This window comes from Nerophis ophidion, linkage group LG16 (genome assembly GCF_033978795.1).
Source record: "Nerophis ophidion isolate RoL-2023_Sa linkage group LG16, RoL_Noph_v1.0, whole genome shotgun sequence".
NCBI classification, from domain to species: Eukaryota; Metazoa; Chordata; class Actinopteri; order Syngnathiformes; family Syngnathidae; genus Nerophis; species Nerophis ophidion.
The window spans coordinates 9,927,288-9,943,080 of NC_084626.1; the positions used below are offsets into that span (position 1 = coordinate 9,927,288).

The 15,793-nt window shown below is 39.7% G+C and overlaps 1 protein-coding gene across 7 annotated transcripts in view; it reads right to left on the minus strand.

Annotated features, from left to right (window-relative positions):
• pbrm1 (polybromo 1) overlaps positions 1 to 11,731 on the minus strand; it is a 65,305-nt gene extending 53,574 nt beyond the window's left edge. For 5 of the 7 annotated variants that reach the window (XM_061922718.1, XM_061922717.1, XM_061922716.1 and 2 more), the window contains exons 1-5: positions 11,605 to 11,731; positions 8,925 to 9,074; positions 8,728 to 8,825; positions 4,859 to 5,006; positions 4,591 to 4,740 (exon numbers count right to left, since the gene is read on the minus strand). In XM_061922718.1, coding sequence (XP_061778702.1) covers positions 4,591 to 4,740; positions 4,859 to 5,006; positions 8,728 to 8,825; positions 8,925 to 9,065 — 537 coding nt within the window. In that variant the 5' untranslated portion in view covers positions 9,066 to 9,074; positions 11,605 to 11,731. Of the gene's footprint in view, positions 1 to 4,590; positions 4,741 to 4,858; positions 5,007 to 8,727; positions 9,075 to 11,604 lie in introns of all 7 variants that reach the window. The other 2 variants (XM_061922714.1, XM_061922713.1) reach the window with 1 other exon arrangement.
• Positions 11,732 to 15,793: the final 4,062 nt, after the last annotated feature.

Genomic DNA, 15,793 nt, shown 5'->3' on the forward strand with positions numbered 1-15,793 from the left:
TTAAAATGATAAGAAAAAAAGGCCAGACGTATATCACTTGGATGTAATGAGTAAACATAACGTTTAACTTTTGAAGTTGAATTGCTGACATGAATGAACTTTTGCATGATCTAATTTTTTTTTTTTTTTTCACCTGTATATCTGGCTTATTTGTGGCGCTACATGTTCACCCTTACTCATGAACAAATTATAATGGGACCTTTTGTGTGATTCTACAATTTTTAGTAGGAAATCCACACAACACTTGATACATGAAGCTCAGGTCTGCCAGAAAGTAAGAAGACGAAATAGGCCAATTAAAGGCTGGGATTTTTTTATAATTTCTTTGTTGATAAGAGTGTGAAGCAGTACTTTATAATATTTAACCTTTGGGCGATTTTTCACATTTTATGAGATACCAAAACAGTTTTTATTTAATCGCTATAAAGTATAAGATATAATCATTAAAATGATGCATTTAACTCTCAAAATGTTCCATTGTGTGTAGTGAGCCTTTAGAAAAAAAAAAGCATACTTTTTGAATTGAACCCCTAAATTATTCTGTCAGGATTATTTATAATTTATTCATCTGTGTTGGCCCTGCGATGACGTGGCGACTTGTCCTCCAGGGTTTACCCCACCGTAAGCAAGGAGTAAAAAATGGATGGATGATATTCAATCAATCAATCAATGTTTACCTATATAGCCCTAAATCACTAGTGTCTCAAAGGGCTGCACAAACCACCACGACATCCTCGGTAGGCCCACATAAGGGCAAGGAAAACTCACACCCAGTGGGACATCGGTGACAATAATGACCCGGTGGGACATCGGTGACAATAATGACCCAGTGGGACGTCGGTGACAATAATGACTATGAGAACCTTAGAGAGGAGGAAAGCAATGGATGTCGAGCGGGTCTAACATGATACTGTATTCACTTGTATATATTTCTCAAATGCTGCCTGTTTTAAATTTGCGTGTCTTTAAGGTGCTACTCAGTGACCTAGTGGTTAGAGTGTCCGCCCTCAGATTGGTAGGTTGTGAGTTTAAACCCCGGCCGAGTCATACCAATGACTATAAAAATGGAACCTATTACCTCCCTGCTTGGCACTCAGCATCAAGGGTTGGAATTGGGGGATAGATCACCAAAAATGATTCCTGGGCGCAGCCACCGCTGCTGCCCACTGCTCGCCTCACCTCCCAGCGGGTGATCAAGGGTGATGGGTCAAATGCAGAGGACAAATTTCACCACACCTGGTGTGTGTGACAATCATTGGTACTTGAACTTTAACTTTAAAATTAGAAGCTGTAACATCAAAACAAGTTTGATCCAGATCTAATTCAGATTGTACATTTACATGAAATATACATAAGTAAATAAAATAAATTACATGATATAGATGCTTTGTAAAATACTGTAAATTTGCCCTGCACACTCTTTGAATTCTCTCGATTAGCTTCAGGAGGTAGTCACCCGAAATGGTTTTCACTTCACATGTGTGCTTAAAGCTTATTGAGAGAATGCCAAGAGTGTGCAAAGCAGTAATCAGAGCAAAGGGTGGCTTTTTTGAAGAAATTAGAATACGAAACATGTTTTCAGTTATTTCACCTTTTTTTGTTAAGTATATAACTCCACATGTGTTCAATCATAGTTTTGATGCCTTCAGTGACAATCTACAATGTAAATGTCATCATGTCATGACAAAATAAAGAAAACGCATTGAATGAGGTGTGTCCAAACTTTTGGCCTGTACTGTACCTTCAGCCATTCATACACATATACATACACACACATATAAATAATAATATTAATAACATACATACATACACAAACATTTATAAACAAACAAATCCACATACTGGCCGACAAGGCAGTGATCCAGCACTGGAGCTCACTGTCCACCGAGAACAAGCCGATAACTACCCCCCACCCCCCCAACATGTCTGGCTGCGCACTCCTTACCCCTAGGGACAACCTCCGACAAGCCCGCACCCAGACGACGGCACAACACTGGGCATGAAGGATGGCGCGGCAGAGCGCGAGGGAATGCATAAGGCTCCCAGAATGTCTACTGTGTAGTTAAAATTAGGAGATAAGCCGTTACAGACGACATCCAGTCCCTCTTGATGTGTGTACTGTAGCGTGAGGGAGATATATCTGCGGGTGGGGACTAATAATGCGATTAAAATTGGGGGACATCAAGGCCATGGTGGGTCCCTAACATACCGAGCCCCCAAACCTAAATGTCTAACAAGTAGTTAAAATTGAGAAGCAGGGGACAAGTCAGGACGACTGGAGCCCCATAGATGCATCTTCATTTTCCCGCCATGCTTCCCTGCAGGACATTCCTCAAAATCCTATACGTTTGTGCTATAAGTAGGAGGAGCAGAGGGCCTGGATGATAAAATAATTGTTTGTAAATTATCACAAAAAACGTTGTATTACATTGTGTTACTGACAAGAAAACAAAAGGCTGAAATCTACCAAGAAGAATGCTCGTAAAACTCCACTGAGACTACAAAGTGGACAGATGGCAGGATCTGCCCAACTTCCACAGGAACTCTTTCTGGAGTATTTTACGAACTCTTTTTGAACTATTTATGGAACTCTCTTTGAACTATTTTATGGGACTCTCTTTGAACTATTTTATGGGAATCTCTTTGAACTATTTTATAGGACTCTTTTTGAACTATTTGACGAACTCTCTTCGAACTGTTCGGTAACCGAAGGCAACGCTGTTTACGACCCACTTCCCTGTGGAAGCAGATGTGGGAAGGAAGAGGGAGAAAGTCAAATAAAGGAGGAGGAGTACGATTTTGGGGCAGAGCGTTGTGCAGGACTGTACAGAGAGTACAGTGGCGATGTCTCTCCTCAGATTTAAGTCCAAGTTTAATTCTGTCTCTGTTTGATTATTTGCCTTGTGTCTTGTTTAATAGATGTCATCAGTGTTTGAACCTGACACTGGACACCACCCCCAGAGAGCCCCTCCAGTCTACGCAGGAGGCAACCAAGAACTACTGCCAGGAGGCCGATCACCCCCCACAGCCCGTGACCCTGCAGGCGCTGCACACCAGTCCAACACGACGCCACACAAGTTCGTCCCCTGCCAAACTAAGCCAGCAAGCAAACCAGCGGCAACCCCCCCAGGCCTCCAGGAGCAATCCTCCACCCAACCACCCACGAGAGGGACAGTCCACCACTTGAAACAGGGCGCCCGTGGCTCATTCTAAAAATACTATTTAAAAAAAAACATTAAAAAGTGGAATAAAGAAGCATACCCCGCCTTCTGCCTATGTGCAGCCGAGATAGGCTCCAGCAACCTCCGCGACCCCGAACGGGACAAGCGGTAGAAATGGATGGATGGATGGATACAGGTGAAATGTAACAATATTGTTGATTCTAATTACACAAAGCTGCCATGTCATTGCTTAAAAAATAATAATGAATATTATGAATTGTTGAAAATATTAAAGCTCCGAATACATTACATCAAATATTACATTTTGAAATGACCGAAAGGACAAGATCATGGGTACAAGTGGCCGAAATGAGCTTCTTCCGCCGGGTGGCGGGGCTCTCCCTTAGAGATAGGGTGAGAATCTCTGTCATTCGGGAGGAGCTCAGAGTAAAGCCGCTGCTCCTCCACATCGACAGGAGCCAGATGAGGTGGTTCAGGCATCTGGTCAGGATGCCACCCGACCGCCTCCCTAATGAAGTGTTTCGGGCACGTCCAACCAGTAGGAGGCCACGGGGAAGACACAGGACACGTTGGGAAGACTATCTCTCCCGGTTGACCTCGGAACGCCTCGGGATCCCCCGGGAGGAGTTAGACGAAGTGGCCGGGGAGAGGGAACTCTGGGCTTTCGCTGCTTAGGCTGCTGCCGCCGCGACCCGACCTCGGATAACGAGAAGAAGATGGATGGATGAAAGGATGGCACTTTGAAATATTTTGGGGGAAAATATTGCATATTTTGTGTGTTTGTCCTAAAAATATAAGTTTTCTATGACAAAAAGGACATCCATCCATCCATTTTCTACCGCTTATTCCCTTTTGGGGTCGCGGGGGATATAAAACAACCAAAATAAAAACCACAAAAAAAAAAACTTACAATCAACAGATTGATCTTAGGTTCATCTAAATATTTAAACCTTGAATGTAAAAAATAAAAAAGAATTCTACCACTTATTTCAAACACTTATATGAGCGCAGGAAAGTATTTCAAATGTTGTGTTTATGCCGAAAACAGGTTTTCTTTAACATAAAAGGGGATAAAACATTAAAAAAGATAAATATTTTATATATCGCGAGATAGATTTGAAGTTGATCTAGAGATTTAAGCATTGAAAAAAAAACTTATTTTTAACATTTTTATGACTGAGACCCTTTCAGATCCCTGGAATCAAAGTTGAGAGGAGCCCTAAAGGTTAAAAAAAATCTATAAAATCTACATATAGTATTGGTTTTGAAATTGAATAATATTACAATGGTCCCCGCATGCTTTGATTTTTCAGTGTGTGGCCCACAGTGGAAAAAGTTTAGACACCCCTGTAAAGCCTAAACATAATTAGGAAATTAATCGGTGTCCGATTAATTTCACTTGCATCACCTCATCCTCAGTAGATCCACCAGGGTTGTCTTGTGCATCGAAGCCATCTTCATCTTCCTCGTCGTCATCCACCGGCTGAACAAATTCATTCTTGGTACGTTGGTAAAGGTCCCACAGTTTGCAAGCTGCCCGAGACTCAGGACTGTCAGACTGCTCCCAAGAAAAAAGTTCATCTTTAAGCAACATGTACAGTACACATGTATTGGGACACCTGTATAACTGAGGCGCCCATACTTCCTCCACAGGGTGTTTGATTATGGACTGTTACCTTATAATATGTTCTTGCGTTATTAAACAGAAGCTGAAAGTCACTGGTGAGTTGCTCCACATCGTCATATTCCTCCATCTTTAATTTCTGCTGGATCTTCATCATGTCAATAGGCTGAGACACCACGTGGTAATAGTCTGGCTGGTTCCTAGAAATGGAAAGTTGATGGTGTAAAGCTCTAAGGCGGGTACAGGTGGTCCGCGGTTTACATGCGAGTCCTGATCCTACGACGGCGATGAGAGTCAAGTTTAAGTAGGAACTAAAAAGAACAACTAAGTCACTCACACTGTACATAGAAAATATTAAGGACATCAAATATAGTGATAGAAAACTCCTTACATTCATCCCTGTGGAAGGGCCGTTGCAAGGGAAAGAGATTTTAATGTATATACACAGAGAAGGAAGCAGTCGTGCATGTAAGGTTCTCAAAACATGAAGTCAATGCTCGAGCACTGAGGAGCACACACGGCAGGCATAAATAGCTGCCTACTTAATACCACCAGGTGTGGCAGGGCTGCCTAATCAGCAGCAGGTGAGGGGAAAACAGAGCTTAGCGGAGACATGCAGAAAATTGAAATCAAAATAAGAGCACTGATAGGAAATAAACACAAAAAAAGGAAGCACAAACACAAATAAAGTGACTGATCGTCACAGTTATCACGATATTTATTCATCACATTTTCCTTCTGTTCACTACTTTTGTTTTACCTCTCTTTATTACATGGAGCCATTCTGTGCTTTTAATGTTGTGAAAATGTACGGCTTGTGGTAGCTGTAATGTCGTGAATAAAACCGCTGGTTAAGATGAAAACTGGATGCCTTCTTTTATTGTTACATTGACACATGAGCCCATACTTTTCTTTTTGCTGGTCTCGTCTTAAACCAACAAACTCAAATGTATACATAACACTACTTCTGTACATGTTGAATGGAGGGAGACAGCAGCAAGACAATTGATTCAATTCAGTCCCCCCCCTCCACCACCAAAGTATAGCTGACATCAAAGACATGGAAAGTAAGGATACTTATAACCTGAATTTTGGAAGACACGTTTTCATGCTCAACAACTCGAATGACTTCCGTTATTAAGAACCTGTCTCAATCCGCATAAAATTTTGATCCGAGCTTGTGTGATCGGTTCGGAATATTCCGAATGACGTGTTTACATGAACCCTTTTTATTCCGGTTAAATATCTCCATATGCACATAGCTAATGATATCAGTCCGATAACAGCAAAAAACACGTATCGGATTATATTGACTTGAATCTAAACTCTCCGATATACATGGTCCGTCAGCGTGTTTACTCGTGCAAAGCTGGACCGCCTGGTCCAAACTGGTCTTTTCTTCTGTTTTAGTCAGGTCATTTACAAAAGGCAAACATGGCTATTAGAAGCTAGCAACTACAAAACAGCTAAGCGCATAATAGCAAACAAGCTTGACATTAGGGGTGTAAAAAAACATTTATTTTTGATTGAACCGTGATTCTTATTTTTAATCATTTTTAATCGATTTTTTATTAGTATTTTTCTTTCATCTGTCCTGTTTAGCCACTTAGGCCAGTCATATTGTTGATGTCAATGCCCATATCTGCTTTACAGATTTATTTTAGAAAAGAGCAGTTTGTGATACTTCTCTTGTTGTTTTATTTGTATTTGACTAGATTTAATGTTTGGGTACAATTTTTTTAAACAAAATAAGTTTTCTTTTAAATATTAGAGAAATTCATCACAGCTGTTTATCTATTTTATGGAAGAATGTAGTTAATCATAGAACTGGAAAAGGATTGATTTTAAATTCAAAAATGTTTTGAAACAAAATCGCCGTTTTGAATCGGGATCTGATTCTGAATCGAATCGTTACCCCCAAAAATCAAACCGAACCAAATCGTGTGGTGCCCAAAGATTAACAACCAGACATAAATAATAAGTGTCCTTCATTGAACAATATTACAGTCTACAACAGCACATTTGTCAATATAAACGCGTATCAAATAGTTGTACCTGCATGTTACTTCACATATAAAGTCTTCAAGGCAGAAGTGTACAAGAAATTAACCAGTAACAAACGTGTCTGTATCATTCAATTTACTGCATCATTAGCTGAAACTGATGAATTACTGTGACCACTGGCTGTTACCAAAAAACACTTACCACTCCTCTTCAACATAAAGACAGCATACCATCAATTATAGACTACAAGCCACCAGTTTTTTCGCAACACTTGGAACCCTGCGTCTTATAAAACGGTGCTGCCAATTTACGGATTCTACTTTGCTGATGGCCATAATGCAATTACTTTAAAAAAACTAAACAAGCAACTATACTGAAAACGTGCATTATTGTTTGTGTTATGGCGCCATCTTTTGGATGGATTCGCTTACTGCAGGTGCTGCAGTGTCCTTCCATTTAGTGCTTTTTAACCAGAAGTACAAGTGTCGTTTTGACTCCTAGCTGTCCACAGCGTTTTTACTTGTGTGGATTCTTCATTTATCACTCCAAGCAATGTTTTTAAGTTTTACACTATAACTAACACTGGTTATTCTTACTAAACCGTCCCGTGTGTGATATGTGTAAGAGTGTTTTCATGCATATTTGTACATGCTATCGTAATGTAATTAATCGAGATCGTAATGTAATTAAGCGAGTGTCGACTCGTTAGCATTATCTAATATGCAAACATATTTACAAGTTTCTGTATTAGTATTATTACCTTACAATGGCAGTCTTCTTTTTGTATTGTTTCAGTTTCACAAATTAATCAGTAAATTCACCAAGACATCACCGTGGAGTTATTGAGCCTGTTTAGCTGACTGGAGAGCTAGCTTCCCCAGCTAGTGGTCCCATGATGATCCATGACTTTTGTTTTGTTTAATCAGCTATTTTACTGCCGTGTTACAGCCACTGTTCGGAAACAATGAAAGTGTGTAAATAAACATTTACAGAATCTTTCTGTGTAAATGACTAATTTCGCAATACAGCTTATATTCCGGTGCAGCTAATATATGGAAAAATAGTTTTTCCATAAAATTTAGTGGGTGCGGCTAATATACTTTATAGTTTAGAAAAAAAGCTAAGGTCATTCCAGATAATCAATAATAAAGAGGTTAGTGTTTTTCATATCTAACATTGGTCACTGTTTGACTCATTTCACTTGATGAAACATTTTCTAACATTCCACACTCCACAATAGTAAAAGTATGTATGATTTGTGCTGATATCGTATCAGGCTCAATATCGGTATAAGCCGATACCCAAGATTTTCATATCAATGATTTATCGGAAGTGAAAAAGTTGATTGGGTACACCCCTAATAGACAGGCAGTTTTTATTTTTACACAGTGTACGATTTCACTTATATTGTTTAAAATATATACATTTTGCCTTAGATTTTGCTTTGGAAAATACTTGGTCTTATATTCAGGTCAATATGGTACACATCTGTTTGCAATTCTGCATTCATCCTTGGATTCAAACTGATATTGTATTAGACAACATCAATAACGAACAATATTCAAAGATCCAATATCAGTATCATATCGAAAGTGAAAAAGTATCTTTAAGGTACAATCCTCATCCTTCATGATGGTCGCGGCATTTAAGCGGCTTGGACTGAGAATTCAACAAATGTTTACCATGACTAGTCTCACCTCACCGCCATCAGTAATGTCTGCCTCACCTGAGAGATTTAATAAAAGAGTGAACAAAAAACCCAAAAAGTGACATCCTTCCTCCGTGTATTGAGACAACACTACGTATTCTTCTGCCGCGCGCTCATGAATATAGTAGTTAATTTTGTACAGCATCAATAATTTATGTTAGTGTGTACTGTACATACAGTAATCACAGGCTGTCTGTACATGTGCTCACCTTCGTTTTGGGGCTCTAATGAACAGCTCACAGAGCATCCTTCCATGGTCGTCCTTGTAGTCCCTGACTGTGTTGTACAGTTCGTGGCACACGGCGATCTGCAAGGCAAAAATTTCAAAACTCACTTGCATCACATCATGCCAACTTACGTCATGACGATCATTCCGAAGGCACATTAAAAAAACGATGACAATTACAGGATCCACCGTCGGAAAGTTTGAGGTCCTTCTCCTCTTTCTCCCACTTGACGACACTAATGATGAAGCCTGGCTATCGTCAAAATCGCCTCCACTCACACTGCTCGAGGGGGACGTCGCCCGTCTCCTTTTCAAGGCCATGACGAACCCCTGAAGCAAATAGATAGGAAAGGAACCAATTTCATAAGCGTCAAGTAAGTTGAATGTCCTGTCCTGGTCTCTTGGTACAATATGGCTGAAGTGAATGTTTGTGACAATACAGCAGTTATCTTCGTTACACACTTGTATGACAATGTTTACATTGCTTTGACAGTGAACTCAATAATTCAATGTCAATAATAGGCAGGGGCTATAGAATGGGGAGAGGGTAAGTGTTCGATTCTAAGGGGCCCATTAGTAACAGGAGCCTTGGAAAATTACAAAACATTAGTCATTATTTAGGTCTCCTTGATTTTAACATTAAACAAACCCCAAATTGCATCCTGAAACCGATTGGGATCCACCTTTGAAGTTCTGTAGTATTCCTTAACTTTATTCATCCAAATAATCAACAAACCATAAACTAGGGTTGAACAGGTGCCCAAATGCTCTTAACTCTCACAAATAACACTAATGACAGGGTTTCCCACACAGTCATTTACTTGTGGTAGCCCGCCACCAATAAATTTGAAGCGCCACAATTAGATTAGACGCTACCTGTTACGTACGTCCTCATTCGTAAACACTTTAAAATGAGTCTGGATGGAGCTTGTCCATACAGCTCTGTACAGCAGATGGCATCGAACTGTAACGCTGATTCTGACATACCTCACAAACACCCCACCCCGTCTGTGAGAGAATAAGAAAATGTTGCAGGAGAGGTCATTGTTAGATAGATAGTACTTTATTGATTCCTTCAGGAGAGTTGCCAAGTTAGCCGCTATATTTAGCGGGTATTGGGTATTGTGGCCCAACAGCTCATTTTTTGTTTCAGCAAAATATTAACAAAATGCTATGTCACATGAATGGTTTTGGAAGTAATACCTTTGTGACATGAAAATAACCTTGTATTTACTTTTTGATTTTAAAAAAAACACTAGGCTATTGGGCTAATGAAAATGAAGTCTCATAAACAAGCTTTGTTATTCTCTTTGTTCAGTACAACCGTTTGGACAACAAAAATAAAGAAAAGTGACACCTCTCACATCGAATACACAATCGTCACAGCCGTAGTTCATATCGATGATGAAAAAACATTTTAGCTAGTATTGATGTTATTTGAACACTGATACAGTTTGCAGTTAAATAAAGGACGAGTGATCATCAAGTAAACAAACGAAAGACTTCATAAACAAGTTCCCTCAACATTCACCACACATCACCTGATAAACGCTGTATTGAGTAAATAAAAGAAACATCAAATAGTTTTGTCCTTCGCTGTATACTTTTAGTGTGGGGACAAGTGTGTCTGTCTCCAATATTGTTCGCACCCGTCTCCATCTACACACAGCAGTGAGGGGAAATTGACGTTAAACCAAGCGCTTGGCTCCGTTTAATCCAAAGGGGAAATCTCTGGAGCAAAGTCTGTGTAGTTAGTCTGCCATGATTATCAGGCCACAAGTGTGCATGCGCCTGACTTTGTGTTTCCTAAAATGCAATAATAAATGACGGGGTTTTGGTGATTAAAAAATTTGACGTATTACTAACCGTCGGGAATTTAATCGCAAATTATCCTTATACAGTTTACCGTTACATCCCTCGTCCATTAACACGTAAAAAGTCAAGGGCGGTCACGGCATGTTCTTGCCGCGGATGTTGGTCAATTTTTTAGGGCATTACGGCAAATGACGAGGTGATTGCGGCTCCTGCCGCGGTTCAATTTGAGCCCTGTTACTGTATTCCATCCATCTATTTTCTATCCCTTGTCTCTTTTAGGGTGGCGGCTGGAGCCTATCCGAGCTGTACTCGGGTGGAAGGTAGGTAGGTCACAACCTTGCAGGGCCAACACATCATATTGTAAAACATTACGACCAAGTGTTTAGCGAAGATATATAAAATGGATGGATGGATACCTTTTTATTTTTTCAACTTTCTTCTGGGCATCCTCCCTCAACTTTGGTTTGCAGCATGTCATCCATGCAGTTGTTGTTTTTTTCAATATGTGTTTGTTCTGGGTATTTGTGTTAGCCTTTTAAATTTTTTGTAGAATTGGGTCATTGTTTTAGATCCTGTCCACCAAAATAGGGTTGGAAAAATGGAGGATTATGATTATGACTTAGCTCGCGAAGACTGTTATACAAACATCATTTTGTGGCATAAAAAGGCAAGAACACTGTTAAAGTCATTTGGTGACAACTGTCATGTGTAGCATAAAGCTTTGCCATAGTAAGTATTATCACTAAATACAGCCTCACACACTGACTGAAGGAGCTTTTTACCCCGGCCTAGTGTGCTGTGCCGCGGCTGTCCGCACACCTGATAGTCCGCTCTTGCCTGCTCGCAGCTCGGCTCCCTGACCGCGATGACAGCGAACGTTAGCAAACACAACGAGTTAGTCCTGCAAAATATCCTAAATACCAAAAAGCGAGACAAAGGCGCCACAGTGATAGTTGACGTCACACACAGCTACCGTGAACTGCATCGACAATATTTTTTTTTTTCTGGAGCAACATGTTTCATTATAACTAGTTGACATGTTTACCTTTAGCGTCAATTGAGCCAAATAATCTTGACAATGAAGACAAACCAATCACTCATCGATTTTCGACACACGGGAAGGATTGTGAAACTCGCGATAACGCCAACTATTCTACTTCCGCCACTTTTTGCCTTCAGAATAAAATATTTAAATTTCAGCGAATGTTATCGAAGGAAATCATCTGGAATTATTCGTAGTCTCTCGTGTCTTGTCGTTGTTATAATGTTTTTATGGCATCCCCTATTTAATACATCGCCTTCTTGTGTTTCATGCATGTTCTTAAATAAGATAGCGTTAATTTCCAGGTGAATAAAAGGGGCTTTACTGGACAGGAAAATATAATGCAGCAACGTTCAATCCAATCCAATCCACTTTATTTATACAGCACATTTCAAAAAACAACAAACGTTTCACAAAGTGCTGCACAGAAGTTAAGACAAACATACTTGAAGAGTCAGTAATGTAAAACATTTTACTATAAAATATTAAATACATAAAATGCATCAGAGAAAATACAAAAAACACACAACTTTGATTGATTGATTTAAATTTTTATGAGTAAATTGCACATCCAGCCATCCATCCATCCATCTTCTTCCGCTTATCCGAGGTCGGGTCGCGGGGGCAGCACCCTAAGCAGGGAAGCCCAGACTTCCCTCTCCCCAGCCACTTCGTCTAGCTCTTCCCGGGGGATCCCGAGGCGTTCCCAGGCGAGCCGGGAGACATAGTCTTCCCAACGTGTCCTGGGTCTTCCCCGTGGCCTCCTACCGGTTGGACTTGCCCTAAACACCTCCCTAGGGAGGCGTTCGGGTGGCATCCTGACCAGATGCCCGAACCACCTCATCTGGCTCCTCTCGATGTGGAGGAGCAGCGGCTTTACTCTGTGTTCATCCCGGATGACAGAGCTTCTCACCCTATCTCTAAGGGAGAGCCCCGCCACACGGCGGAGGAAACTCCTTTCGGCCGCTTGTACCCGTATATAAATGTAAAACATTTAACTTTAAAATATTAGATACATAAAATGCATCAGAGAAAATACAATAGACAAAAAACACACAACTTTGATTGGTTGATTGATTTTATGAGTAAATTGCACAGTACAGTACATATTCCGTACAATTGACCTGCACTAAATGGTAACACCCGAATAAGTTTTTCAACTTGTTTAAGTCAGGGTCCACGTTAATCAGTTCATGGTAACTTTCGCGTTTGTTTACAAGCCAAAGAGTAAAAATATGACATGATTTAAAAGTCATTAAAGAGGAAGCCGTCCGAATAACAATAGGGCAAACCGGGGAAAATTAAGGCTTTGAACTATACAAAGTATTTCAATGGTTGGAATCTGCTCTTTTGCATGATATACTAGTTACTTCACCTGTCATCATTTTCAAAATGGAGGAGGCTGATTTCAATAATTTGAAATTGCATAAAGGGAAAAAGATTAAGAGCTATTGGACGGTGTGGCGCTGTGGGAGAGTGGCCGTGCGCAACCCCAGGGTCCCTGGGTCAATCCCCACCTAGTACCAACCTTGCCATGTCCGTTGTGTCCTGAGCAAGACACTTCACCCTTGCTCCTGATGGGTGCTGATTAGCGCCTTGCATGGCAGCTCCCTCCATCAGTGTGTGAATGTGTGTGTGAATGGGTAAATGTGGAGGTAGTGTCAAAGCGCTTTGAGTACCTTGAAGGTAGAAAAGCGCTATACAAGTACAACCCATTTATTGTACTTGTATAAATAAAGTCAGTGGAGTGTTTTAAGTCTTGTCTTAAGACGTTTATTCTTTGGCTTTTAACACTACGTGAGTTGTGTGGTCCTCTGTCCTCTGTTCTCCTCTGTGTTTTTTCTACACTTTTATACACTTTGATTTCTATTTTACTGTTTTAATTGATTTTACCCTTTAAAATGTTTTTTTGTCATATTTGTTTTTATATTGTTTTTTTTATATTGGTTTTATATTTATTTATTTTTTGTTTTTATTCAGTCACTGGTGGAGCATAATATTGTTTTTTTAATATTGTTTTTAACATAGCTGTGCAGCACTTTGGAAACGTTATTGTTGTTTAAATGTGCTATATGAATAAAGTGGATTGGATTAGACAGCAGCTCAGACGAGGCTCCAAGCAGTGTGGGTGCGGAGCGTTTCCACAGAGTGTTTCCAGAGCAGTCATCCTGAAATGCGGGTGTCAGGGACAGACGCGGAAAGAGATTTTTACAACAAAGTTCTAAAGCTTAGTGATGTATCAGACCTATCAGATTGTGCCCACACAGCAGGATACTCCTATACGGATCCGCCTTCAAGTCGCCCAACCCGCGTTACTGTCACATTCGTTTTGGCTCCACCTAGAGAATCCGCTCCGCCTCTGAAAATTGTACAGTCAGACAGCGGATCCTGAGCGGACCCGTGTCTGATCCGTGTACGCGGATGCGGCAAAATAAACTGGTATGCACCGCCTACGCGGAGAGGCCCTGGGGATGTGGACACACCTAGGGGCGTAAACTAGCTAGGTCAAGCTACGCGCATGAGCCGAGATCAATCATTTCTGGACTTTCTCTGCTGGAACACGACGTAAGTATAGATTTATTGATTTATTGCTACATTAACAGTAAAGACCGGCCTTTGTGTTTCTATCATCACTTATGTATGATTGTAATGACGTTGTTTGATAGGACTAGCAGTAAAACTTTATATTCTGTAAAAAAAGGCTATTTTATTTAAAATGGAATAGCAATTTTGGCAGAATATATTATGGTAGTTAAGTAAAGTACAACCCACTTTATAAGTGAGTTTTTTGTACACTTCACTTTCATATTTCGCTCTTGTTACATTTTTGTTGCGTTTCACTTGATTGTAAAATATGTTGGGGTGTGACGTTCATATGTTGTCAATATTCAGTGTTTTATTGTTCATAGTTAATATTGTAAATCCCACAATCTTTATTTTCATGTACATTCTGGGTGTCTTGTTCAGTAAAAAAATGTAAAATTCCATTCTGTTTTTTTAAGACAGTCTCTCATAACTTTTTAGCATTCAATCAGACATTATTGTGAGTTTTTGTATTAGTGTTCCTAAAAATCAGATATACCGGCCCCGAGACACATTTTTTTCTCAAAATTTGGCCCCCACATACTGTACATTTACATTCACTGTACAAACATACATACACTGTATATATACTGTACATTTACTGTACAAACATTCATATACACATTCTGTTCATATACAAGTACATATACATACGTACACTCATGCACATAATCACGTTTCATCAAACATATATCAACGTTGTTGCCCTAGGGTAAACTGGGTAACACATGGCATACTGACAAAGCTTAACCTATTGTTACTATAACAATCTACAAGATTAATATAGGTGGCCTCTCTCTCTTCCCCTCCATCTTTCGGTATTCCTTTTTATTTATTTATTTATTTTTTTTAAATTTTATTTATCTTTCTAGCTATTATGTATACGTATTGTTGCATTTGAACAACTGTATTGTTGATAATAGAGGTAAACTATTGGTATTGTTCATAATCAATAGCGCTTTTTCTATTAGTATTTGTATTGCTCCAGTTGTAGTTTAAAAATGCTCAATGTCATTTCTATATTATTATTTATTTCAGTAACTGTTTATTTGCTATCACCTTTACGGTCATATTTGTACATATCCTATGTGCTGGTGTTGTTCTATTGTTGTTGTTGTTTTTTGTTGTTATTGTTGTGTTTGCTGTTGTTGTTTTTTTCTCTCTGTCTAATCCCCCTCTTATCCCCACAATTTCCCCCTCTGTCTTCCTTTTTTCTCTTTCTATCCCCTCCTGCTCCGGCCCAGCTGCACCAAATGATAATATAAATACATTTAATAAAGTCAAATTCAAATAAGGCAACAAGAGAAGTATTCTACACTTCTCTTTTGTAAAGTAAATCTGAACAGCCGATATGGGCATCTACATCAACTATATGATTTGCCTGAGAAGCTGGACAGGACAAAAAATAAATAAATAAATTGGCCCCCCGAGTTAAAATAATTGCCCTGGCCTGCAATAGGGATATTGTTCCAAAGTTTTGGATCCACAGCAGAAAATTAAATGTTTTTTTGTTATAAAAAAGAACCCCCAGGATCCCAAAAGGGATGTATGGAACAGGAAACTGCATGATCAGCTGACCTCAGAGACCTTGTGGGGGTGTACATTTAAA